At 40.1% G+C, this 27131-nt stretch overlaps 2 protein-coding genes across 2 annotated transcripts; both read right to left on the bottom strand.

The window, feature by feature from the left end:
* Positions 1-13794: 13794 nt before the first annotated feature.
* LOC150068156 (olfactory receptor 7E178-like) lies at positions 13795-15834 on the bottom strand. Its single transcript, XM_090346412.1, has 2 exons — positions 15829-15834; positions 13795-14799 (listed from the first exon to the last, which is right to left on the bottom strand). Exons 1-2 carry the CDS (start codon positions 15832-15834, stop codon positions 13795-13797), a joined length of 1011 nt encoding a protein of 336 aa, XP_090202538.1.
* Positions 15835-20225: 4391 nt separating this feature from the next.
* On the bottom strand, positions 20226-21059 carry LOC150068155 (olfactory receptor 7E178-like). The gene has a single exon (XM_090346285.1). The coding sequence runs from the start codon at positions 21057-21059 to the stop codon at positions 20226-20228; it is 834 nt and encodes a 277-aa protein (XP_090202411.1).
* Between the last annotated feature and the right edge of the window lie 6072 nt (positions 21060-27131).

Below are 27131 nucleotides of genomic sequence, written 5' to 3'. Positions count from 1 at the left end.
ATCATTTTTAGTTAATTTGATCAGTGCCCTGGAGATTTTTAATCGCCTTTCTCATTCTAAACAATAAGTTTCCCATGACTGTTTATCAAACTTCACTAATTGCTGTCTCCCATTAAAAGATTTTAATTTCAGGCTGAGTGCCAGTGGCTCACGCCTGTCATACTACCTTCTGAGGAAGCTAAGATCTGAGGATGGCAGTTCAAAGCCAGCCCAGGAAGGAAATCCCATGAGACTCTTTTCTCCAATTTAGCCACCAAAAAACAAACAAACAAAACAAAAACTGGAAATGGAGATCTAGCACAACTGGCAGAGCAGTAGCCTTGAGCAAAATAGCTCAAGGTGCCCAATCCCTGAGTTCAAGCCTCAGGACTGGCACACAAAAAATTTTTTTACTATTTTAATTTCAGGGGCAGGGAGTTTGGCCTAGTGGTTAAAGTGTTTGCCTAGCATGCACCCGAGTTCGATTCCTCAGTACCACATATAGAAAAAAGCCGGAAGTGGTGCTGAGGCTCAAGTGGTAGAGCTCTAGCCTTGAGAAAGTCCAAGGACAATGCTCAGGCCCTGAGCTCAAGCCCAGGACTGACAAAAAAAATAATTTCAAAATAGAAGTTTCTCCCTGAGTGACACATTAGTGTTAACAGAAAGTCTCAACAGCCTTGACTTTCAGTATCCCATTTGTACCAAAAATGAACTGTATGAGAAATAACCCATCATCACCATCTCACAATGAGCAACCACAGTACCTGTGGCTCTGCTACTGAGCCATCAAACATACTGAAGACTAGAAATGTCTTTAATGACTTTGGCAGTGCAGCCCACACAGGTGCTAGCATCCTGGAAGTAGGAAGACAAAATGTGAATGAATTTGAGGGGAGAAGAATCCGTGCAGAAAGTAGAATATAAAGTAAATGCAAGTCCCCCCCACCAAAAATGAGGCAATACCCCCAAAGAAACCATACAGCAACGCATGTTTCATGTTATGCACATTATGGGGGTGCAGTGTGTGTGTGTGTGTGTGTGTGTGTGTGTGTGTGTGTGTTCCAATCCTGAGGCTTGAACTCAGGACCTGGTGCTGTCCTTGAACACTTTTGCTCAAGGCTAGTGCTCTACAACTTGTGACATGTCTCTCTTTCTTTTGCTGGCTAACTGGAGACGAGAGTCTAATGGACTCTCCTCTCCTGGGCTGGCTTCCATTTGTGAAGTTCAGATCTCAGCATATCTTAGTTGCAAGTTATAGACATAAACCACCACTGGTGCTTAGATAAAGGAACACTTTTCATTGTTTTTGTTTTTTGTTTTTTTACCAGTCCTGACACTTGAACTCAGAGCTTATCTTGAGCTTTCTCAAGGCTAAAGCTCTACCACTTGACCTAAAGCACCACTTCTGACTTTTTCTATGTATGTGGTACAAAGAATCAAACCTGGGTCTTTGTGCATGCTAGGTAACCACTCTACCACTAGGCCAAACTCCAGGCCCTTTTTTTTATTGTTTATGGACCTAATTTATCAACATATGATTCATCTATCAAGTAATTCACCCCTTTGAATAATAGTCTATTGTATAAATATTTCTTGTTTTGTCTATCTAGTCATCAGTTAATGGACATTTTGGATTATTTCCAATTTGAGGCTATTATACTTCTGCTATCAGTCAGTCCTTGAGGGCTAGACATTCTCTAAAGTCTTGGCTTCTTTTCGAATGGATGAATAACGAATGTAAGGATCGAGTTCTTAAATTTCTCTCTCTCTCTCTCTCTCTCTCTCTCTCTCTCTCTCTCTCTCTCTCTCTCTCTCTCTCTCTCTGTCTGTCTGTCTGTCTCTCTCTCTTGTGTGGGTCAGGGAGCCTAGGCTCTGTCCCTGCGCTCTTTTTACTCAAGGATAACACTCTTCCATTTGAGCCACAGTGCCACTTCCAGTTTTCTAGTGGTTAATTGGGCATAAGAGGCTCACAGACTTTCCCGCTTGGGCTGGCTTTGAAGCATTATCCTCAGATCTCAGCCTTCTGAGTAGCTAGGATTGCAGTCATGAGCCACTGGTGCAAAGTAATATTTCTTGACCTGGTTCAAAATTATTACAGAGACCAAGACATGTGAAATGGTATCAATGTATGTGAATTAATGCACCTTCTATCTGGCAAATATCATGTAACACTTTTACTAATTACAATAAAAAATAAATTGAAAAAAACAATTATTACACAGACCCTTGCCAACAGCAAGCACAACTGTTCACTGAGCCTTGGACATAAGATCCATACACAGTGGGTAGTCAAGATCGCTTTGAGTTCCCACTTCAGACCCAAGTAGGAATGCATTTAATAGCATCAAAAATGACTTAGTCAGACACCAGTATTCACACCTGTAATGCTAGATATCCAGGAAGCTGAGATCTGAAGATCATGGTTTAATGTCAGCCCAGGCAGAAAAGTTTGTGTGATTCTTATCTCCAATTAACTACCATAAGTCTGAAAGTAGGGCTATGGTTCAAGTGACAGAGTGCTAGCCTTGAGAAAAAAAACCTCAGGAATAGTGCCCATTCCCTGAGTCCAAGCCCCAAGACCTGCACAAAATACAAAATCCTACAATTACATTTGACCACATTATAGACAAATATAGATGATAAGGAACAAATAAACAATTGATAAAGATCCATGAATGTCAAGAAGGGTGAGCTAAACACTAAGTAGGAAAACAGATTTTAGCAAAAATAAGTTTAATGGGAAGGTTGCTAGTTGATGCGAGGGCAGGTGGATGAATCAAAAAAGAACAAAGGGGCTGGGAGTTTGTTTTAGTGGTAGAGTGCTAGCATGCCTGAAGGCCCAGGTTTGATTCCTCAACACCACATACATAGAAAAGCCAGAAATGGTGCTGTGGCTCAAGTGGTAGGGCTCTAGCATTGAGGAAAAAGCCCAAGGACAGTGCTCAGACCCTGAGTTCAAGCCCCAAGACTGACATAAAAAAGAACAACAGACAATTTATGTCTGTGATAACAGAAGTGGGAAACCTCAAAATAATTTTTTTGTGGAGGGAATAGTGAAGATGGAAAGAATGATGGTAAAGGTAGCTGTGATGAAGAACTGGGCAGGTCAAATTTAACACTAAGTAGAAATAAGTACCCGTGGTTTAACATCTGTAATCTCAGCTACTCAGAAGGCTGAGATATGAAGATCAAGGTTCAAAGCTAGCCTGAAGAGACTCTTATTTCCAACTAGCCAGCCAAAAGCCAGAAGTGGTGTTGTGGTACAAGAGGTTTGTGACTTCAGGAGAGCTCTGAATCTCTGATGAGTGAACAAACCCCTATCTCGCCAGGTTTGATGGTTCACACCTGTAATCCTTGCTACTCAGGAGTCTGAGATCTGAGGATGCAGGCCTGGAGAAGCACAGGTCTGGCATAGGATGATGAGCATAAGAAGCCAAAAATACATACCTTGGACAGTGCAACAAAGGTAGTGAATGTCATTGGACTAGTCTGCCCCCCAGCTTAAATAAAGCACACTTGATGTCCCTGTTCCTCAGGCTGTAGATGAAGGGGTTCAAATAGGGGTGACCACAGCATAGAGCACCAAATCTTTAGGAGACTTTGATACTGTTGACCCACACCAATGGCGCTTCTATAAAATAAGCACAACACAGAGAGATGAGAGCCACAGGTGAAGAAGGCTTTGTAATTCCCACGTGAGGAAAAGCCTCATGATGGATGAAATAATTCTATAATAGGAAAAGAAGATTCCTGACATGGGCAGAAACCACAGGGAACAACTAGAAAATCCTTGACAAGGTGATTAAGAAAAGTGTCAACACAGCTGAGATGAAGAATTCAAGAAGGGTCATAAGAGAAATTTGAAATTTCCACCTGCTTGAAATTTTTAAATTGCATCACAAGCATATTGTGTAAAAAGCTAGGATTACAGGTGTGAACCACCAGGACCTTGCAAAACAAATAATTTCTTGTTATCTGATAAAAAACATAGAGCAAGCTAATTAAAATTCCTACCTTTCAGGACAGTGCTTATGGGCTTACATAAGTGCTTTTGGTTACACTTGAAGGGTTTATTTGTAAGAACTTCTCTTTCTTGCTCCATTTGTGAATGGAAGCTACTGAGAATAGAATTCACAGAAGTGGAGCTGTGGCTCAAATGGTAGAGCATCAGCCTTGAGTGAGGAGGTACCCAGAAAAGAGACAGTGCCCAGGCCCTGAATTCAATCCTCTCCAGATATGGCATATACATGCATACACACAAAAATGCTTTACTTTTGCTACTTAAAGGTAACTCACATTCATTATTTGGTTTCCTTTCACTATGGTTTAACTGAGAAGAGGTAAAAGAAAAAATGCATGAATACTTGAAAACACATATGGGCAACTTCTTATTGGGAAAATGAGAGTAAAAATTATCTAGCACAGGAGCATTGTAGTAAGGATTTTTAAAGTTATTAAATAGCTTAACTAGTGGTTCTACATCTCATGTATGCATATATTCACTTGTCTACATTTTCAACTACTCACTGGACACTGATAGCTTATAACTGTAACCTAGGGATTCAAGAGCCTGAAATCTAAAGAACATCATGCAAAATCAGTCCAGGTAGAAAAATGCATGCGGCTCTTTATCTCCAATTAGAAAAAAAAAGTCCAGAAGTCCAGCTGCAACTCAAGTAGTAGATTACTAGACTTAAGCCAAAGAAACTCAGCCCTAGGATCTGAGTTTAAGCCCTAGAACTAACATTAAACAAACAAAAGCAAAGAAACAAGTATATACGTCTGACTTTACTAAATACCACAATATAAATAAAGAACAGAACAATGCAAAAGAATGAGAAACACAGATGCCATCATTTACCATAGCGAAGATAGGTGCCCCTTAGTATATGATTGGATCAAGAAGATGTGGTATTTATACACAATGGAATTCTATGCTGCCATCAGAAAGAATGGCACCAACCCATTCAAAAGGAAATGGAAAACTTGGAAAAATATTGAATAAAGTAAGCCAGACATAAATGATCATAGCTCCCTGGTTTCCCTCATTTGCAAGAACTAGTACACATCCAGGATTCTCCTAGCAGAGGATCACAATAGCTCAAAAGCTATGTGCATATGGCCATACAGGATGAGGATACGCAAAATGAATTCCAGGATATGGAAACAAGAGGTTTATCTTTGTGTTTGTTGTTCTTAACCTACTTGTGAATGTATTTCTCTTCTCCTTCTCTCTCCCTCCCTCCCTCCTTATGGTTTATCTCATGTTGTTACTGTATATGACTTCAGTACCTGGTATATTGTATATATGTTTATTTGTTTATTTGAAATGGGAAGGGAAAGGGGGAAAATCAAGATAACTGGGAGGGGGTAGAGGGAGGAAGCTGGGAAAAAATGGGAAGGGGTATCAATGTTCAAGAAGTAATGCACCTGCTATCTGTAACTCCTCTGTACATCACCTTGATGATAAAATACAATTTAAAAAAAGAAATAAACACGGATGCCAGTAGCTCACGCCTGTAATCCTAGCTTCTCAGTAGGCTGAGATTTGAAAAAAAACATAGTTTGAAGCCAGCCTGGGCAGGAAAGTCTGAGAGACTCAGATCACCAATTAACCACCAAAAGGCTGGAAGTAGAGTGGTAGAGTGCTAATCTTGAACAAAAGAAACTCAGGGATAGCATTCAGACCACGAGTTCAAGCCCCAGGACTGGCACAAAAAATTACCCAAATAAGATGGGTGTGGTGGCTCACACCTGTAATCCTAGCTACTCAGGAGGCTGAAATCTGAGGATCAAGGTTCAAATCCAGCCCAGGCACAAAAGAACCAGAGACTCTTATCTCCAATTAACCTCTAGAAAATGGAAAGTGGGGCTTGGCTCAAGGGCAGAGAGGTAGCCTTGATCTGAAGAACTCAGGGTTACAACGCCCAGGATGAGTTGAAGCCCCATTACCCACCAAAAAAGAAAAATCTTGCAAAATGAAGGGGTGGGGGCAAACGCGAACCAAGCCAAGAAATACATTAAATTGTTGAGAAAATATTTATGTTCCTCCCACCTATTTTAATAAAAAGCATCCATCAGTTATACAAGAAGATTCCATTTAACATGTCCACATGTGAAGATGATGTAGCATGATCAAAATCAGCCCCACAAGAACTCTCTCATCTGTTCCTCTTCTGAAATTAATCTCAACAAGCTTCATTGTCCCATTTTCACATATGTACATAAAAAAGTATCAAGTATTCCTTAAAGAAATAGAGATCTCTAATTTATCTGACAGCAAGTTCAAAATAACCATCTGAAGGACTTCTAAGGTGAGATCAGGAGTTTGGCCCAGTGGTAGCATGCTTGTTTACCATGCACAAAGACTCGTGTTTGATTCCTCGGTACCAAATACATAGAAAAATGCCAGAAGTGGTGCTGAGTCTCAAGTGGTAGAGCTCTAGCCTTAAGGAAGAGGCCCAAGGACAGTGCTCAGGACCTGAGTTCAAACCCCACGACTGGAAAAAAAAGACTGCCAATTGACTGAATACAAGTACACACAAACATCAAGAAAATGATGCTTAAAGAAAAATAAGAGTAAAAATTTAGTTAGGCGCCTGTGCCTCAAATTATATTAAGTGAAGTAAGCCAGATCCAATGAAACATGGGTTACATGGTTTCCACCATTTTTAATCATTAGAATGTGCCTATAAGTCTACAAGTAAACACACTGGATGATAAAAGACAAAGACACATTTGAACATGATAAATTTACAGGACTATACACATTCACACAGTGAGACCAAAGAAGGCTATTCTTAGGAGAGGATCTCAAAGTCTCAATAGCTCTGTGCATACGGTCATATAAAATGATATTTATAGACATAGTCCTGCCGCTTGAACTCAGAGCTTATCTTGAGCTTTCTCAATGCTAAAGCTCTACCACTTGACCCAAAGCACCACTTCTGGCTTTTTCTATGTATGTGATACAGAGAATCAAACCTGGGTCTTTGTCCATGCTAGGCAAGCACTCTACCACTAGGCCAAACTCCAGGCCCCTTTTTTATTGTTTATGGACATAATTTATCAATGTATGATTCATCTATCAAGAAATTCACCCCTTTAAATAATGGCCTATTTTATAAATATTTCTTGTTTTGCCTATCTAGTCATCATTTAATGGACATTTTGGATTATTTCCAATTTGAGGCTATTATACTTCTGCTATCGATCAATCCTTGAGGGCTAGACATTCTCTAAAGTCTTGGCTTCTTTTTGAATGGATGAATAATGAATGTAAGGATCAAGTTCTTAAATTTCTCTCTCTTTCTCTCTCTATCTCTCTCTCTCTCTCTCTCTCTCTCTCTCTCTCTCTCTCTTTCTTTTTTGCGTGGGTCATGGAGCCTAGGCTCTGTCCCTGTGCTCATTTTGCTCAAGAATAACACTCTTCCATTTGAGCCACAGTGCCACTTACAGTTTTCTGGTGGTTAATTGGGCATAAGAGGCTCACAGACTTTCCTGCTTGGGCTGGCTTTGAACCATTATCCCCAGATCTCAGCCTCTTGAGTAGCTAGGATTGCAGTCATGAGCCACTGGTGCAAAGTAATATTTCTTGACCTGGTTCAAAATTATTACAGAGGCCCTTGCCAACAGCAAGCACAACTGTTCACTGAGCCTTGGAGAGAAGATCCATACAGAATGGGTAGTCAAGATCGCTTTGAGTTCCCACTTCAGACCCAAGTGGGAACGCATTTAATAGCATCAAAAATGACTTAGTCAGACACCAGTATTCACACCTGTAATGCTAGCTATCCAGGAAGCTGAGATCTGAAGATCATGGTTTAATGTCAGCCCAGGCAGAAAATCTGTGAGATTCTTATCTCCAATTAACTACCATAAGTCTGAAAGTAGGGCTATGGTTCAAGTGACAGAGTGCTAGCCTTGAGAAAAAAGCCCTCAGGAATAGTGCCCATTCCCTGAGTCCAAGCCCCAAAGCCTGCACAAAATACAAAATCCTTCAATTACATTTGACCACATTATAGGCAAATATAGATGATAAGGAACAAATAAACAATTGATAAAGTTCCATGAATGTCAAGAAGGGTGAGCTAAACACTAAGTAGGAAAACAGATTTTAGCAAAAATAAGTTTAATGGGAAGGTTGCTAGTTGGGGCGAGGGCAGGTGGATGAATCAAGAAAGAACAAAGGGGCTGGGAGTTTGTTTTAGTGGTAGAGTGCTAGCATGCATGAAGACCCAGGTTTGATTCCTCAACACCACATACATAGAAAAGCCAGAAATGTTGCTGTGGCTCAAATGGTAGAGCTCTAGCCTTGAGGAAAAATCCCAAGGACAGTGCTCAGACCCTGAGTTCAAGCCCCAAGGATGGCAAAAAGAACAACAGACAATGTGTATCTGTGGTAACAGAAGTGGGAAACCTCACATTAATTTTTTGTGGGGGGAATAGTCAAGATGGGAAGAATGATGGTAGAGATAGCTGTGATGAAGAACTGGGCAGGTCAAATTTAACACTAAGTAGAAATGAGTACCAGTGGTTTAACACCTGTAATCTCAGCTACTCAGAAGGCTGAGATATGAAGATCAAGGTTCAAAGCTAGCCTGGGCAAGAAGAGACTCTTATTTCCAACTAGGCAGCCAATAGACAGAAGTGGTGTTGTGGTACAAGAGGTTTGTGACTTCAGGAGAGCTCTGAATCTTAGATAAGTGAACAAACCCCTATCTTGCGAGGAACGATGGTTCACACCTGTAATCCTAGCTACTCAGTAGTCCTGATCTGAGGATGCAGGCCTGGAGAAACACAGGTTTGGCATAGGATGATAAGCATAAGAAGCCAAAAATAAATACCTTGGACAGTGCAACAAAGGTAGTGAATGTAATTGGAGTAGTCTGCCCCCCAGCTTAAATAAAGCACACTTGATGTCCCTGTTCCTCAGGCTGTAGATGAAGGGGTTCAAATAGGGTGACCACATCATACAGCACCAAGTCTTTAGGAGACTTTGATACTGTTGACCCACACCAGTGGCACTTCCATAAAATAAGCACACCACAGAGAGATGAGAGCCACAGATGAAGAAGGCTTTGTATTTCCCACCTCAGAAAAAGCCTCATGATGGATGAAATAATTCTATAATATGAGAAGAAGATTCCTGACATGGGGCAGAAACCACAGAGAACAACTAGAAAATCGTTGACAAGGTGACTAAAGAAAAGTGTCAACACAGCTGAGATGAAGAATTCAAGAAGGGTCACAAGAGAAATTTGAAATTTCCACATGCTTGAAGTTTTCAAATTGCATCACAAGCATATTGTGTAAAAAGCTATGATTACAGGTGTGAACCACCAGGGCCCGGCAAGAAAGATAATTTCTTGTTATCTGATAAAAAAAAACATACAGCAAGCTAATTAAAATTCCTACCTTTCAGGACAGCGCTTATGGGCTTACATAAGTGCTTCTGGTTACACTCGAGGGGTTTATTTGTAAGAACCTCTCTTTCTTGCTCCATTTGTGAATGGAAGCAACTGAGAATAGGATTCACAGAAGTGGAGCTGTGGCTCAAATGGTAGAGCATCAGCCTTGAGTGAGAAGGTACCCAGAAAAGAGACAGTGCCAAGGCCCTGAATTCAGTCCTCCCAAGATATGGCATATACATGCATACACACAAAAATGCTTTATTTTTACTACTTAAAGGTAACTCAGATTCATTATTTGGTTTCCTTTCACTATGGTTTAACTGAGAAGAGGTAAAAGAAAAAATGCATGAATACTTGAAAACACATATGGGCAACTTCTTATTGGAAAATGAGGGTAAAAATTATCTAGCACAGGAGCATTTTAGTAAGGATCTTTAAATTTTTTAAATAGCTTAACTAGTGATTCTAACTCTCATGTATGCATATATCCACTTATCTACATTTTCAACTACTCACTGGACAGTGATAGCTTATAACTGTAACCTAGGGATTCAAGAGCCTGAAATCTAAAGAACATCATTCAAAGTCAGCCCAGGTAGAAAAATGCATGCAGCTCTTTATCTCCAATTAGAAACATAAAGTCCAGAAGTCCAGCTGCAGCTCAAGTAGTATATTACTAGACTTAAGCAAAACAAACTCAGCCCTAGGATCTGAGTTTAAGCCCTAGAACTAACACTAAACAAACAAAAGCAAAGAAACAAGTATATATGTCTGACTTTACTGAACACCCCAATATAAACAAAGAACACAACCATGCAAAAGAATAAGGAACACAGATGCCATCATTTACCATAGCAAAGATAGGTGCCCCTTAGTGCATGATTGGATCAAGAAGATGTGGTATCTATACCCAATGGAATTCTATGCTGCCATCAGATAGAATGGCATCAACCCATTCAAAAGGAAATGGAAAAACTTGGAAAAAATATTAAATAAAGTAAGCCAGACCTAAATGATCATAGCTCCCTGGTTTCCCTCATTTGCAAGAACTAGTACACATCCAGGATTCTCCTAGCTGAGGATCACAATAGCTCAAATGCTATGTGCATATAGCCATACAGGATGAGGATACGCAAAATGAACTCCAGGATATGGAAACAAGAGGTTTATCTTTGTGTTTGTTGTTCTTAACCTACCTGTGAATGTATTTCTCTTCTTCTCTCTCCCTCCCTCCCTCCCTCCCTCCATATGATTTATCTTATGTTGTTACTGTATCTGACTTTGGTACCTGGTATATTGTATATATGTTTATTTGTTTATTTGAAATGGGAAGGGAAAGGGGGAAAATCAAGATAACTGGGAGGGGGTGGAGGGGGGAAGCTGGGAAAAAATGGGAAGGGGTATCAATGTTCAAGAAGTAACGTACCTGCTATCTGTAACTCCTCTATACATCACCCTAACGATAAAATACCATTCAAAAATAGAAATAAACACGGATGCCAGTAGCTCAAGCCTCTAATCCTAGCTTCTCAGTAGGCTGAGATCTGAAAAAAAAACATAGTTTGAAACTAGCCTGGGCAGGAAAGTCTGAGAGATTCAGATCACCAATTAACCACCAAAAGGCTGGAAGTAGAGCAGTAGAGTGCTAATCTTGAACAAAAGAAACTCAGGGATAGCATTCAGACCATGAGTTCAAGCCCCAGGACTGGCACAAAAAAATTACCCAAATAAGCTGGGTGTGGTGGCTCACACCTCTAATCCTAGCTACTCAGGAGGCTGAAATCTGAGGATCAAGGTTCAAATCCAGCCCAGGCACAAAAGAACTAGAGCCTGTTATCTCCAATTAACCTCTAGAAAATGGAAAGTGGGGCTTGGCTCAAGGGTAGAGAGGTAGCCTTGAGCTGAAGAGCTCAGGATTACAACGCCCAGGATGAGTTCAAGCCCCATTACCCATCAAAAAAGAACAATCTTGCAAAATGAAACCGTGGGGGCAAACGCAAACCACGTCAAGAAATACATTAAATTGTTGAGAAAATATTTATGTTCTTCCCACCTATTTTAATAAAAAGCATCCATCAGTTATACAAGAAGGTTCCATTTAACATGTCCACATGTGAAGATGATGTAGCATGATCAAAATCAGCCCCACAAGAACTCTCTCATCTGTTCCTCTTCTGAAATCAATCTCAACAAGCTTCATTGTCCCATTTTCACACATGTACATAAAAAAAGTATCAAGTCTTCCTTAAAGAAATAGAGATCTCTAATTTATCTGACAGCAAGTTCAAAATAACCATCTGAAAGACTTCCTAGGTGAGATCAGGAGTTTGGCCCAATGGTAGCATGCTTGTCTACCATGCACAAAGACCCAGGTTTGATTCCTTGGTACCACATACATAGAAAAATTCCAGAAGTGGTGCTGAGGCTCAAGTGGTAGAGCTAGATCTAGCCTTGAGGAAGAGGCCCAAGGACAGTGCTCAGGCCCTGAGTTCAACCCCCATGACTGGAAAAAAAAAGACCCGCTGAGGGGCTGAATACAAGTACACACAAACATCAAGACAATGATGCTTTAAAAAATAAGAGTAAAAATTTACTTAGGCGCCTGTGTTTCACACCTGTAATTCTAGCTACTTGGGAGGCTGAGATCTCAAGATCATTATCTGAAGCCACCCTAGGCATCTCTCAGTGTAAATCAAGATACCATGAAAATATTACAGGAAGAGGTAGGGAAAGCACTAGGGTTCCTAGGCACAGGTCAAAACTTGTTAAGAAAAGATCCAGTATGACAAGAAACCAAAGATCGCATCAAACTGAAGAGTTTCTGCATGGCCAACATGGCTAACAAGATATATAGAAAGCACACAGGATAGGAGATTTTTACCAGCTATGCTTCAGACAAGAAGGGTCTCATATCTAACATTTACCTAGTGCTCAAAAAATTAAACCCTCAAAAAATCTTCAGATAAACAACTACCCATTTAATAAGGAGGTAAAAGAATTAAAAAGAGGCCAGGATTTTGTCCTAGTGGTAAAATGCTTGCCTAACATGCACAAAGATGCAGATTTGATTCCTCAGTGCCACATACATGGAAAAAGCCAGAAGTGGTGCTGTGGCTCAAGTGGTAGAGCTCTAGCTTTGAGAAACCCCAAAGACAGTGCTCAGGCCCCGAGGGCAAAGGCTAGGACTGGCAAAAAATAAAGAATTAAAGAGAGACTTCTCAGGAGAAGTAAGAATGGCCAATAGACACATGAAGAAATGTTCAACATCTCTTGCCATAAAAGAAATGCAAATAAAGACAACATTGAGATTCCACCTCACCCTAGTTAGATGGTTATTATCAAGAAATAACAATAACAGATTCTGGTGGGAATGTAGCCAAAATGAAACTCTGCTACACAGTTGGTGGGGATGTAAACTTGTTCAACCACTCTAGACAACAGTATGGAGGTTCCTCAAATAATCTGACCCAGCAGTCCTACTCCTGGTCATCTATCCAACTGGCCACATACAAATCCACCCTAAGGCTACCAGGGCAACCATACTGGTTCCAACATTGTTTGCCATAGCCAAGATATGGAATCAACCCAGATGCCCTTCAATGGAGAAATGGATCAAGAAAATATGGTGCTTATATATACACAGTGGCATTCTATGCTTCCATCAGAAAGAATGGATTTGTGCCATTCATAATAAAATGGAAAGGCTTGTAACAAATTATATTAAGTGAAGTAAGCCAGATCCAATGAAACATGGGTTGCATGGTTTCCACCATTTTTAATCATTAGAATGTGCCTATAAGTCTACAAGTAAACACACTGGATGATAAAAGACAAAGACACATTTGAACATGATAAATTTACAAGACTATACACATTCACACAGTGAGACCAAAGAAGGATATTCTTAGGAGAGGACCTCAAAGGCTCAATAGCTCTGTGCATAAGGTCATATAAAATGATATTTATAGACATGAACTCCAAGAAATGGAGACGGAAGGTGTTTTTTTGTCTTTGTTTTCTATCTGTTGCTATTTTTGTTTTCTGTGCCTTTTGTCTTGCTTATAAGTTTACCTGTTTGCAAAGGGTAAGCGGGAAGCACTAAAATGGTAAGACAAAAGATGAACTAATTCAGCAGTGATACTCACTACACACTATGCTGAAAATGAACTCTACAACTTGTGGAGGGTGGGGAGGAAAGGGAAGGGTTTACGTTGTCCAAAAACAAAGCTGTTAATTACCTGACTTACCTAACTGTAACCTCTCCATACATGACCTTTACAATAACAATTTTTTAAACATGAATGACATGGTCAGCAACGGGAGATGTTTGTTGTTGCTGTTTTCTGAGTCTCAACGTGGGCTTGCTGCTTTCTCCAGAAGGAAGACTCTGATCCCACTGAGATTAGACTTTCCTCAGCAGTCTCCCTATGGCTCGTTTGATGTCCCTGTTCCTGAGGCTGTAAATGAAGGGGTTCAGCATGGGCGTGACCACTGTGTATGCCACAGAAGCCACTGCCCCCATCCTTGGAGACACTGACACCGCCGAACTGAGGTACACCCCAAGTCCTCTGCCATAAAACAAGCACACCACACACAGGTGAGACCCACAGGTGGAGAAAGCTTTCCACCTCCCGCCTGGAGATGACACACTGAGTATGGAAGAAACTATTCTAGAGTAGGAAAAAAGGACTCCCGAAATAGGGAGGAAACCAGACATGGCACCCACAAAATACATGACAAGGTCATCGGTGAAGGGGTCAGAGCAGGCAACGCTGAGGAGCTGGGAAGGATTACAGAAGAAATGAGAAATGGCCACACTCCTGAAGAAAGTGAGCTGTAAGACCATAGAGTTATGTAACTGGGACACTAGCAGGCTGATGACAACAGACACCACAACCAGTGAGCCACAACGTCGAGGGTCCATCATGACCTTGTAATGCAGGGGGTGACAGATGGCCACAAAGCAGTCATAAGCCATGACGGTCAGAAGCAGACTGTCCAGACATCCAAAAAGCATATAAAAGGACATTTGAGTCAGGCACCCATTAGAGTAGATGACTCTGCTGTGACTCCGTGTGTCCACCAGCATCTTGGGGACCGTGGTGGAGGTGAAGCCAATGTCAGCCAAGGAGAGGATGGAGAGGAAGAAGTACATGGGGGTGTGGAGGTGGGGGTCAGAGGTGACAGCCAGGATGATGAGCAGATTTCCGAGCACGGTGATCAGGTACATGGACAGGAAGAGCCCAAAGAGGACAGATTGTAGTTCAGGGTCATCTGAGAGGCCCAAGAGATGGAACTCAGTGACTGGAGTTAGGTTGTGGGCATCTATGTTGCCTGGGCACCTTTTGAAAATGAAAAAATGTGTCAAAAGAAAGAAATGTAAGTTTACCAGAGTGTGACAGTAAAACTATATTCAGATTAAATCAATCCAACAGGAAGTTCTCAAGGGAGAGGAAAATCTCGTCCAAAATATTAATTTCTGACAAATCCCATTGTCCGTCATTTGTTCTTTCATGTACTCCATTTATTTTAGAGATATACCCAAGTGATGTGTATTTGAGCAATCCAGGTAAAGTTTTGAGTACAATAAAATATCAAGTGACTCCCACCTGTAATCCCAGCTACGCAGGAGACTGGCATCTGAGTATCATTGTTCCAAGCCAGTTGGACAGAAAAGTCCATGAGACTCTTATCTCCAAATAACCAGCAAAAGGCCAAAAATGGAGATCTGACTCAAGTAGTAGAGTGCCAGCCTTGAGTACAAAAGCTAAAGTACAATGTCCAGAATGCTCAGAATTCAAGTCCCAGGACCGGAAAAATAAAACTAGACACAATAAAAATAAATGACTTCAACACAGTGTTTTCATCATTGGATAGACCACTAAATAAAATAAAATCACAAAGATAACTCGAAGAGTTAAACAGCACCATAGATAAAATAAGCTTAACAAATAGATACCTCCACAGTACTCTATTAGCCTCCTGAGTAGCTCAGATTGTAGGGGTGAGTCACCAGGCCTTCTCAGTGACCCATTGAACTTTCTATTTAAGTTAGATCACATTTCAGGCCATAAAGCAAGTCTTAACAAATACCAAAGTGAAAGAAAAGAATTCTCTATATCTTCAAGGATCCTAAAGCAGAAAACATGAGAAATTAATTGAAATATACAGACACATGGAGATAGCATGACAAAGTTTTGCATGATCTCTGGGCCGATGAAGAAATCAGAGAGGAAATTGAAAATGATTTCATATCAAATGAAAATGATCCAGGCACCAGTGGGGATTGAGGGCCACTGGGGGAAAGAGGGTGGAAGACTCTGCATTTGGGGCACAGCTTTTAGCTAGCTGCTCCCTTTGCATCTTAATGGTAAGGTTCTTAATGCTACCCAAATCCAGCCTGTCAGGCTCACCCACAGCACTCACCAGACTATACCACCATTACCAGGGAGAATGAGAAAGGAATGACCACCCATCCCCTCCGGGATCAGTAGTGCGTGATGGAGAGGAAAGCTCTGTCCTCAGGACCCACAGAATAACAGAATCCTGTGTGGACTCCTGACACAAGCCTCAAGTCTGGATAGAGATGAAGCAAGACAACTGGACTTGAATCAGTAAACTTCAAAACTGGAGAACACCAGCTGGTTATTTACAATCATCTAGGTTTGAGTGCTCAAGGCTGAACACTGATCATCAGGCAAATTAGCTCATGGTATCTCTGTCTCTGAGGACTTGTTAATGTTGATGAAATAGGAACAAAATAAAAACCTAGTATTTTTGGTAAGGCTTGAGACCTTTCACTCCTCAAGGGGGCTATGTCACCTGGATTCCTTTCTTCTGACCTTTAAGATATAAATCTTTATTTTCCTTTTTCTTTGCTCAAATTTATCTTTAAGTAGTTATGCAGAGGAGTTGCCATTTAACAAAACAGCTTATAAATACAATGCATCTTGACCAGTGTCACCCCTGTCAATATTTTCTAATTCCCATGAATCTTAAGAAAAATAAAGTGTACACACAAAGGCAAGGTGACTCATGCCTATAATCTCAGAACTTCTAATACCGATGCAGGAGAATGAAAAGTTCAAAGCTTGGATACCTACCAGACCCTACCTCAAAAATAATAAAATAGAATCCTGGAGTTTGGCCTAGTGGTAGAGTGCTTGCCTAGCATGCACGAAGACCCAGGTTCAATTCCTCAGTACCACATACATAGCAAAATGGTGCTGTGGCCCAAGTGGTAGAGTACTAGCCTTGAGGAAAGCCCAAGGGCAGTGCTCAGACCCTGAGTTCAGTCCCCAAGACTGGTATAATAATAATAATAATAATAATAATAATAATAATAAATAAAATCCAGCATATTTTTACACACTTACTGTTGAACACAATGCATCTTGGTATCTGTCCTTGTTTCACTAAACAAGATAGTCTTTAATTCTATTCACAAAATAATGGTATCCTTCTTATAACTCAGTAGTTCTGCATTGTGTATATGTACCAAAATTTTTATACCCATTGATAGGCACCTGCACAAATTCACAGCTTAACTATTGTGAACAGGGCCTTGATAAACTTGGGTGTGCCTGCATCTATATGCCAAGTTACATTCCTTTGCATGTATTCTCAGGAGTGGTAAATAAGATTGTGATCTGAGGTTTGTGTTTGCTTTTCTTGCAGTACTAGAGATTGGACTCCGAGCCTGGTACTTATTTAGCAAGTGATCTGCCATGAAAAGCCATGTCTCTGTCCTGTGGCTTTTAGCGGGTAGGGTCTCATGTTTTTGCCTGGGGTATACATTTTTCCCTCTGGGTCTGGTTTATTTTGCTTTTACTGCAGAGGTAATGTACAGGGGAGTTATATAAGTTATGCATTGAGTACATTTCTTTCTGAACAGTGTCATCTCTTTCCTCATTTTCTCCTGTTTTTGTCCCTTCTGACCACAAGTTTTATAGTTCATTTCCAACATTGTGTCTAGCAAGTATCACTACTGAATTAGTTCACACTTTGTCCCATCATCTCTGTGTTTCCCCTTTCCCTCCCCAAAGCAGATAAACTTATAATCAAGATAAAAGTATAGAAATCAAAAACAGTGAGAAAAGAGGAAAAACAGGAGGGGGGAAAAAGCCCACAAAAAGTAAAAAATTAAAAAAACTTCATTTTGGCTAGGAGTTTGGCCTAGTGGTAGAATGCTTGCCTAGCATGAACAAAGACCAGATACATAGGAAAAAAGCCAAAATGGTGCCAAGGCTCAAGTGTCAGAGTGCTAGCCTTGAGAAAGCACAAGGACAGTGCTCAGGCTCTGAGTTTGAGACCCAGGACTGGCAAAAAGAAACACAAACTTCATTTCTGTTTCTTGGAGTTCATTTTGATAAACATGAAATGATATGATTATATGCGCCTAAATACTGAGCCCTTGTAATTCTCTCCTAAGAATATCCTCATTTGTTCCCACTGTGTGGATGTTTAGAGTCCTATTTAATTAATCATGTGCAAGTATAATTTTTTTTGTTTTTTCCTATCCATTGTGTTTACTTCTAAATTTACAGGCATATTCTGATATTACAAATGAGGGAAAACACCAGGCATGGTGGCTCACACCTGTAATCCTAGCTAGTCAGGAGACTGAGATCTGAAGATCAAGGTTCAAAGCCAGCCTGAGCACAAAAGGACCAGAGACTCTTATCTCCAATTAACCGCTAGAAAATGGGAGGTGTGGCTTGGCTCAAGTGTAGGGTGGTAGCCTTGAGCTGAAGAGCTCAGTGAAAATGCCCAGGCTCAGGGATAGAGTGATGGCCTTGAGTTGAAGAGCTCAGGGACAGCACCTAGGCTGAGTTCAAGCCCCATGACCCACAAAAAAAGAAAAAGAAACCATGAAGCCTATGCTTCTTTTGGTCTGGCTTACTTTGTTTAATACAATTTTCCCTAGTCTTTCCATTTCCTTACAAATGGGGCAATGTCATCCTTTCTAATTGAAGCATAGAATTCCATTGTGTATATACACATATACCATATTTTCTTGATCCATTCATCCACTGAGGGGCATCTGGATTGATTCTATATCTTGGCTATAGTAAACCTTAACATGTTTGTGCTGGTGGCTTTAGTACAGCCTGGTTATAGTCATTTGGGTAAAATATCCAGGAATGAGAGTGCTGGGTCATAAGGAAGTTCTATGTTTAGTCTTTTGAGGAATCTCCATATTGCTTTCTCAAATGGCTGAACAACTTTACATTCCCACAGTGTAGTAATGTTTCCCTTTTGGCCACATCCACCAATATCTGTTATAATTTGTTTTCTTGATAATGGCCATTCTAACTGGAGTGAGATAAAATCTCAATGTGGTTTTTATTGACAAATGTTTTATGGCCAAAAATGGAGAACATTTATTTGTGTATCTATTGCCTCTTCTTATTTCTTCATCAGAGAAGTCTCTCTTTAAATGTTTAGCCCACTTATTAACCAGGTGCTTGTTTTTGTTCTTTTAAGGACTTCTTTTCATTTTTTTGCCAGTCCTGGGACTAGAACTCAGGACCTGGCCACTGTCCCTGAGCTTCTTTCTTTTGCTCAAGGCTAGCATTCCACCACTTGAACCACAGCATCACTTCTTGGCTTTTTCTGTGTATGTGGTACTAAGGAATTGAACCCAAGCTTGGTGCGTGCTAGGCAAGCACTCTACCACTACGCCAAACTCCTGGCCCTTTCAAGAATTTCTTTGGGGGTGGATTAATTTTTTAGCTCTAAGTATATTTTAGATATGAGATTCTTGTCTAATGTATAGATAGTAAAATCTTTTCCCATTCTCTTGGCTTTCTAGTTATCTTGCTATCACCCAATCAAGAAGATACAACTTTATCATTAATGTTCAAGAGTTAAACTTTTTTCCTATGTGGAGCTTGATCTCTTTCTATCATTTTGTTAACACAAGCTTTGGAAATCATAATGATGATCCTTATACGTGTAAAAATGATTGTGTGTATAATTAATCGCAATAAAGAAAAAAGCACCCATCTCTTTTCATGAACCATTTTTATTCTGGTAAAGTACACAGAGAAAAATAACTAACATTTTGACCCATTTAAATTTTAATTAGATATTAGTTACTATTATAATACGGTATGGTATACTATTACAACATGGTATGTTTATTACCCTTCATCTCAGGAAATTTTCTATCTGAAATTTCTATACCTTTCATACCTTTCATAATGTGTATAAAGGAATGTACATTAAAATAGAACATTTATACATATCAAATAAATGCATCATTGAACGATGTCCTTAAGGAGTGAACATGATCAGCAATTACAACCAAAGCATGATTTTTACTGTCTGGCTGAATTCAGAGGTCTGCATGCACAGATAGATTCGCTTTTCAAAAAAGACACTGCAGGTGATGCTTTACACGTGTATTATTTCTCACTCAAGAGGCTGAGATCTGAGGATCCCAGCTGAAATCCAGCATCAATAGGAAAATCTGGGTGTGTGGGGCGGAGGGAAATGGGTACCAAGACATGTGAAAGGGTATCAATGTATGTGAATTAATGCACCTTCTATCTGGCAAATATCATGTAACGCTTTTACTAATTACAATAAAAAAAAGAAAAAAATAGGAAAATCTGTGAGACTTTTATCACCAATTAATCACCAAAGTTTAGAAAGTGGAGGAACAGTTCCAGTGTTAGAGGGACAACCACGAGCATAAAAGCTCAGGAACAGTGCTTAGGTGCTGAGAACAAGTCCCAGGAACAACACACACACACACACACACACACACACACGCACACAAATGAACAACAAGAAAACCAACAACATAACCAAATGTGACCTATCTTGTCACCAGCTTGCTGCCTTGTAGAGTCTCCTCAGGGCTCTTTTAATGTCCCTGTTCCTCAAGCTGTAGATGAAGGGATTCAGACGAGGAGTGACCACTGTGTACATTGCTGAGGGCACTGCATTATTCCTGGGAGAATGTGACACAGCGGATCCAATGTAGACTCCAATTCCTGTCCTAAAGAATAAGCAGACCACAGACAGGTGAGAGCCACAGGTGGAGAAGGGTTTGTACTTCCCTCCTGATGTTGGAATTCTCAGTAGTGAGGTAGTAATTTTATAATAAGAGAAAAGAGTCCCTAAGGTGGGAAAGAAACCAAATAATGTACCTATAAAATATTTAATGATGTTATCTGTGAAGCTGTGAACACAGGCAAGATCCAGGACTTGAGAAGGGTCACAGAAGAAATTCGGGATTTTCACCTCTCTGAAAGTGGTGATCTGTAATGCCATCAACACATGAAGTTGAGATTCCAAGATGCTGGCTACAAATGATATCAGAACCAACGAGACACAGAGACGAGGGTTCATGATGAGTAGGTAATTCAGGGGGTGATAGATGGCCACAAAGTGGTCATAGGCCATCAAAGTAAGAAGCAAAACTTCCATACTGCCAAAAATGAGAAAAACAGACATCTGGGTGAGGCAGCCCGCATAGGAGATGGCTCTGCTGTGAGTCTGGATGTCCACCAGCATCTTGGGGACCGTGGTAGAGGTGAAGCCAATGTCAACATAAGACAAGATGGAGAGGAAGAAGTACATGGGGGTGTGAAGGTGGGGGTCAGAGGTGACGGCCAGGATGATGAGCAGATTTCCAAGCACAGTGATCAGGTACATGGATAGGAACAGCCCAAAGAGCATAGGTTGTAGCTCAAGGTCATCTGAGAGTCCCAGGAGATAAATTTCTGAGATGTGTGTTAGATTACACAGCCCTATATTTATTGGACACCTTTGATGTAAAAAAGAGAGCAATAACTACTGAAGAACTCAGAATTCAGCAATAATTTTGAATTCAAGTGTTTTAGCTGAGGACTCTTTTGAGTCCATCAATAATAGTTTCAGTTGTCATCTACCCAGTCATCCTGGATTTCTTCTTTCTCATATACCCCTTTTGTAAATGCATTTTAGATACTCAACTACGTTAGAACATTACAGGAAGTGCTTTCTTATCACAGAAAATACAGCATATTCTTGTAAGATCATTACAAGATATTCCACGGTGGTCTTCTTTCTTTGTGAGATTCATTCTCATACATTCTATAAAGAAACATTCTTTCTGGACATGGTGGCTCACACCTGTAATCCTAGCTACTCAGGAGGCTGAGATCTTAGAATCATGGTTCAAAGAGAGCCCAGGTGCTAAAGTCCATGAGACTCTTATCTCCAATTAACCACCAGAAAACCAGAAGTGGCACTGTTACTCAGGGGTAGGGCTATAGCTTTAAGCTGAAGAGCTCAGAGACAGTGCCCAGGCCCAGAGTTCAAGTCTCCCAACCAACAAAAAGAAAGAAAGAAACATTCCTACAAACTTTATTTTATCATAAAGAAATACTAAAGTCATGAATAGTGAAATTTCTAGAGATATGCTACTTAAAACACTTCATAAAATATACACAACTGAATTATCAAACATTAATTTCATACAAACAAATCAGTTCTAGAAAATATTGTACAGCACCTGTTATCTCCCAGGAAATTTCTTCCTCATTCTTTCATTTACTAATTTCCATCTTGATATTCTGTGTGTGTGTGTGTGTGTGTGTGTGTGTGTAAAAGAGAGAGACATAGAGAGAAACAGAGAGACAGAGACAGAGACAGTGAGTCCTAGAATTTGAATCTTTCCTTCCTGCCCAAAGTAGTGCTCTTCCACTTGAGCCACAGCTCTACCTTTTTTGGGAGTTCAATATCTGTTGTTTAATTGAGAAATGAAAACAATGTTTTCCCACAAACATTCAGGTCTTTATTTCTTTGTAGACATATAATCAACATTGCCTTAGATTGGCTCTAAGCCAATCTGATGCACAGCTCTACTTTTGACTTTCAAGTGACTAAATCGAGATAAGAGCCTCTGGGGTTCTGCTAGCTGGGCTGGCTTTGAACTTGAATCCTCAAAACCTCTCTCAGCCTCTTCAGTAGCTAGGATTGCAGGGGTAAGCCACCAGCACTGGGAATAAAGTATACATTTTTAACTCATTGCATTTTTCTACACGTGACTAAATCAATACCTGATGTTATATCTAGTTTTCCCTGAACCAATTTCAGGAATTTAGGAGTATGTTGATATGAGCAATGGTGGTTGACATTTAGTCCTTCCTGTTTTGCCATCGATCGAACCTTGCACTTCCTGTACTGATTTCAAGCCATGACTCCTGCTTTTCTGTTTTGTGACCAATTAGGAATCTCCCAAAGAAGAAATCAGCATCCTCTTCTTGGATGTCAGAGAGAAGTGAGACAGATGCTCTGGTTTCCACTGTGTGCCTATCAAAGTCTTTAACAAATCCCACTTTCCAAAATTTGATATTCTGTGTCAATAGACAAACAGAAATATGGCTTCACAGTTTTCTTTTTTTAACCTTACCATCTACCCCAGCTTCTAAAAGAGTAGTGTGTTCAAGCTGGGCAGAGTGGCTCCCACCTGTGATCCTAGCTACTCAGAAGGTTGAGATCTGAGGATCACGGTTCAAAGGCAGCCTAGGCTTGAACGTCCCTGAGACTCTTACCTCCAGTTAGCCACTAAAAAAAACCCAGAAGTGACACTGTGGCTTAAGAGCAGTAGCCTTGAGCTGAAGAGCTCAGGGACAGCACCCAGGCCCAGAGTTCAAGCCTCACGACCGACAAAAAGAAAAAAGAAAGAATAGTGTGTTCAATCATATTCTATTAGGAAACATTTTCAACTACAGGAAAAACAAAACACATTAGAAAGCTTTGAAGACAGATTTCTGTAACCTTCAGCAGAACAAAAGTCCAGAGAAAGTTCTCATTACTGCTATTCCTCATCCTCCTCCAGTTGCATATTACAACTGTTGGCTTGTCCTTGTTATGTAGAAATAGTTGTTCTCCTCTCTAGTTAAGGACACAGGACATAGAACTGTGTTTTTCTATAGGAATGAAATCTCTGGATCACCAGGAAAGTTATACAAAGCATGCTTGCATATTTACTGTGATATCACTCTCTACTTACTGGGTTGAACTGCTTCTCTGTTGGGTCATGGTCATGAAGTACAGATCAGAAGATCCTGCGTGCCTGAAGTTTAATAAAATCTCAGCCCCACTCCTCACAATCAATCTTACGTAGGTTGACACAGGAGAAATTCCAGCTGTAGAATAATATAACATTGGAGATATTAGACGACAGGCTGATAATCGGCTTTCCTTTGATCTTAGATGCTTAATTCCCAGAGCTCACAATTTTACAGATTGTTTCTAGGCATACAAATCTCTATGGACTCACTAAAGTGGAAAGAATGTCCAAAAGAATAGATTTGAGGCTCTTCCTCTGATAAGAAAAGCTTGTGTGTTCTATACATAGATGAGAGGATGAAATGTATGGTTCAGAATGGAAGATGCAGGAATGCAGTGGGGGTATTGTAAGGCCTTAGAACAGCTCCCAGAAATTTTAACCAAAGAAATACCTAGAAAACCAGACTCTTGAATGGGAGGCTGGTAGAAGAGCCTGAAATGAATGGGAAGAGGGAGCTATGAGAGAATATAGGCATAATACTGAAGGTCCATATGTGAAAAAAAATGAAGTGTGGTTCTTCATATGTCTGATGGGAGAAGGAGTAAGAGGAAAGGGAGAGTGATGGGAGATCTGACTTGTCTTAACATGCAATGTACATCTACAGGGAGGTGTTAAGCTGAAACCTCCATTTATCAAATGTGAAGATAAGCAATTACTAAAAGCAGAATGTAACTTAATCATATTGTTAAATTATGTATTATTTAACTCTCACCAGTGACTTCTGTCAAATGCAAATTTTATATAAAAACGTGTCAATGAAATGCGTCATTCCTCTTCAATATTGTAATTAGGATTTCTAGCTAGAGCAATAAGGCAAGAAGCAAACATAAAGAGGACCCAAATAGGGAAAGAGGAAGTGAAACTTTACTTCTTTGCAGTTGACATGATTCTGTATTTAAAGAACCCTATGGACTCCACTCCCAAGTTACTTGAGCTGATGTAAAACTTTAGTAAAGCAGCAGGGTATAAAATTAACCCTCAAAATGTCAGTGGCTGGTCCAGGAGTCTGGCCTAGTGGTAGAGTGCTTGCACAAAGACCCAGGTTCAGTTCCTGGAAACCACATACATAGAAAAAGGCAGAAGTGGTGCTGTGGCTCAAGTGGTAGAGTGCTTGCTTTGAGGAAAACCCAAGGACAGTGCGCAAGCCCTGAGTTCATACCCCACAACTGGCAAAAAAATCAATGATTTTCCTGGATATTCCTCCAACAATGAGAAGAGCAAGGCAGAAATCAGGAAAGCAACTGCTTTTGCAGTAGCCTCAAAAAAATAAGAATTAACTTAGCCAAAGAAGTAAAGGACTTCTAAGATCAAAATTTTAAAAACCTGAAAAAGGAAATTAAAGCTGAATTAAGGAAGTGGAAACCCCCCCATGCTCCTGGATTGGAAGAACTAACATAGTGAAAATAGCAATCCTGCCAAGGGCTATCTACAAATTCAAAGCAATGCCCATCAATATCCCAATGTCATTCTTTAATGACATAGAATAAACAATCCAAAAATTCATATGGAATAATAAAAGACCCCAAATAGCAAAAACAATCCTTAGCAGGAATAACAGCGCTGGAGAAATATCAATACCACGCTTCAGAGTCTATTACAGAGCTATAGCAATAAAATAACAGCTTGGAGCTGAGAACTGGAGGCTCATGGCTCTAATCTAGCTACTCAGGAGGCTGAGATCTGAGGATTGCAATTCAAAGCCAGCCTGGGCATGGAAGTCGTAAGTCCATGAGACTCTTATCTCCAATGAAGCACCAGAAAACTGGAAGTGGTGCTGAGACTCAAGAGGTAGAGTGCTATCCTTGATCTGAAGAGCTCAGGGACATCCCCCAGGCCCAGAGTTCAAGCCCCGTGGACGAAAAAGAAAAACAGCTTGGTACTGGCACAAGAACAAGCCTTAAGACCAATGGACTAGAACTGAAGACCCAGAAATCAACCCACAGAACTATGGTCACCGAATATTCAATAAGAAGACCAAAAAAAGAGAAATAGAATGGAAGAAAGCCTCCTCAACAAATGGTGCTGACAGAATTGCTTAAAGCATCTGTAGAAAACTAAAACTGGATCCTTATATTGACCCTACAGCAGAATAAATTCCACATGGATCAAAGACCTCGAGGTAAAAGCAAACACTCTGAAAACTCTACAGGAAGGAATAGGAGATAAACTAGGGATCCTTGGCTCAGATCAAAACTTTCTTAATAAAGGTCCAGAAATACAACAAATTAAAGAATGTTTGGACAAATGTGATTTCATTAAACTTCAGTGCTTCTATATGGCAGAGGACATAGCTAGCAAGTTAAAGAGAAAACACACAGAGCAAGAGAAGATCTTCACTTAGCCATACAACAGATATAGCCCATAGCTAAAATATGCCTTTAGTTCAAAAACTTAAATATCTCAAAGACAAGTTCTCAAAGAAACAACCATCCCATTAAAAGGTAGCCTAAAGACTTAAAGAGAGACTGCTCTAAAAGGAAATAAGAATGGCCAATGGACACATGAAAAAATGCTCAACATCTCTGGCCATAAAAGAAATATGTAATAAAATAGAAGAAAATAAAGAAAAGTAGATAGAAAATTGAGCAATAACTACACTTCTGGTGGGAGTGTAAGCTCATTCAACCACTGTGGAAAGCAATACGGTGGTTCCTTAAAAGACTAAACATAGAGCTCCCATGTGACCTAGCCATTCCACTCCTTGGCATTTACCCACTCATCCAGAAACAAGGACATATTAAAGCCAGTATTTTGCAGCATTATTTACCATAGCAAAGACATGGAACCAAACCAGATGTCTCTCAGTAGATGATTAAGATGTGGTACTTCTACACAATGGAATTCTATGCTGCCATCAGAAAGAATGACATCTCCCCATTCAGAAGAAAATGGAAAGACTTGGAAAAAAATCATTTTAAGTGAAGTAAGCTAGACCCAAAGGAACATAGGCTCAATGGTTTCCCTCATTTGTAATAATCAACACACACCTAGGACTCTCCTAGCAGAGAATTACAAAAGCTCAAAACCTAGGTACATAATGTCATATAGGATGAAGCTAAATGAAAGGAACTCTAGGATATGGAAACAAGAGCTTTATCTTATGTGATTGTTGTTCTTAATGTACTTTTATTCTCTTCTCTTTCGTTGCCCTTCGGTTAATGTCATATTATTACTATATCTGACTTTGTTACCTGGGATATTGTATATATGTTTATTAGTTTATTTGAAATAGGAAAGGGAAGGGGGAAATAAGTGATTGGATGGAGGTGGGGGAGGAAAATGTGGACAAAAACATGAGAAGGGATATCACTGTGTGAGAAGTAATGCACCTACTATCTGGTAAATGTAACTGTAACACCTCTATATATTACCCCAACAATAAAAAATAATAATAAGTGCCGGGAGTTTGGCCTAGTGGTGGAGTGTTTGCCTAGCAGGCACAAAGACCCAGGTTCAATTCCTCAATATCACATACATAGTAAAAGCTGGAAGTGGGGCTGTGATTCAAGTGGTAGAGCTCTAGCCTTGAGAAAGCCCAAGGACAGCACTCAGGCTCTGAGTTCATGCCCCAGGACTAGTAATAATAATAATAATAATAATAATAATAATAATAATAGAAATTTGTGCAATAAAATATATAACCAGAGGCCAGGAGTTTGGCCTAGTGG

Source organism: Megascapheus bottae, chromosome 1, assembly GCF_031878675.1.
Source record: "Megascapheus bottae isolate mThoBot1 chromosome 1, mThoBot2.hap1, whole genome shotgun sequence".
NCBI lineage: Eukaryota > Metazoa > Chordata > Mammalia > Rodentia > Geomyidae > Megascapheus > Megascapheus bottae.
This window is presented reverse-complemented; position numbering and strand designations above follow the sequence as displayed.

Excerpts from the sequence above, each read along its gene's own strand:
- LOC150068155 (XM_090346285.1), bottom strand. The coding sequence starts at position 21,059 with ATGTACCTGATCACTGTGCTTGGAAATCTGCTCATCATCCTGGCCGTC.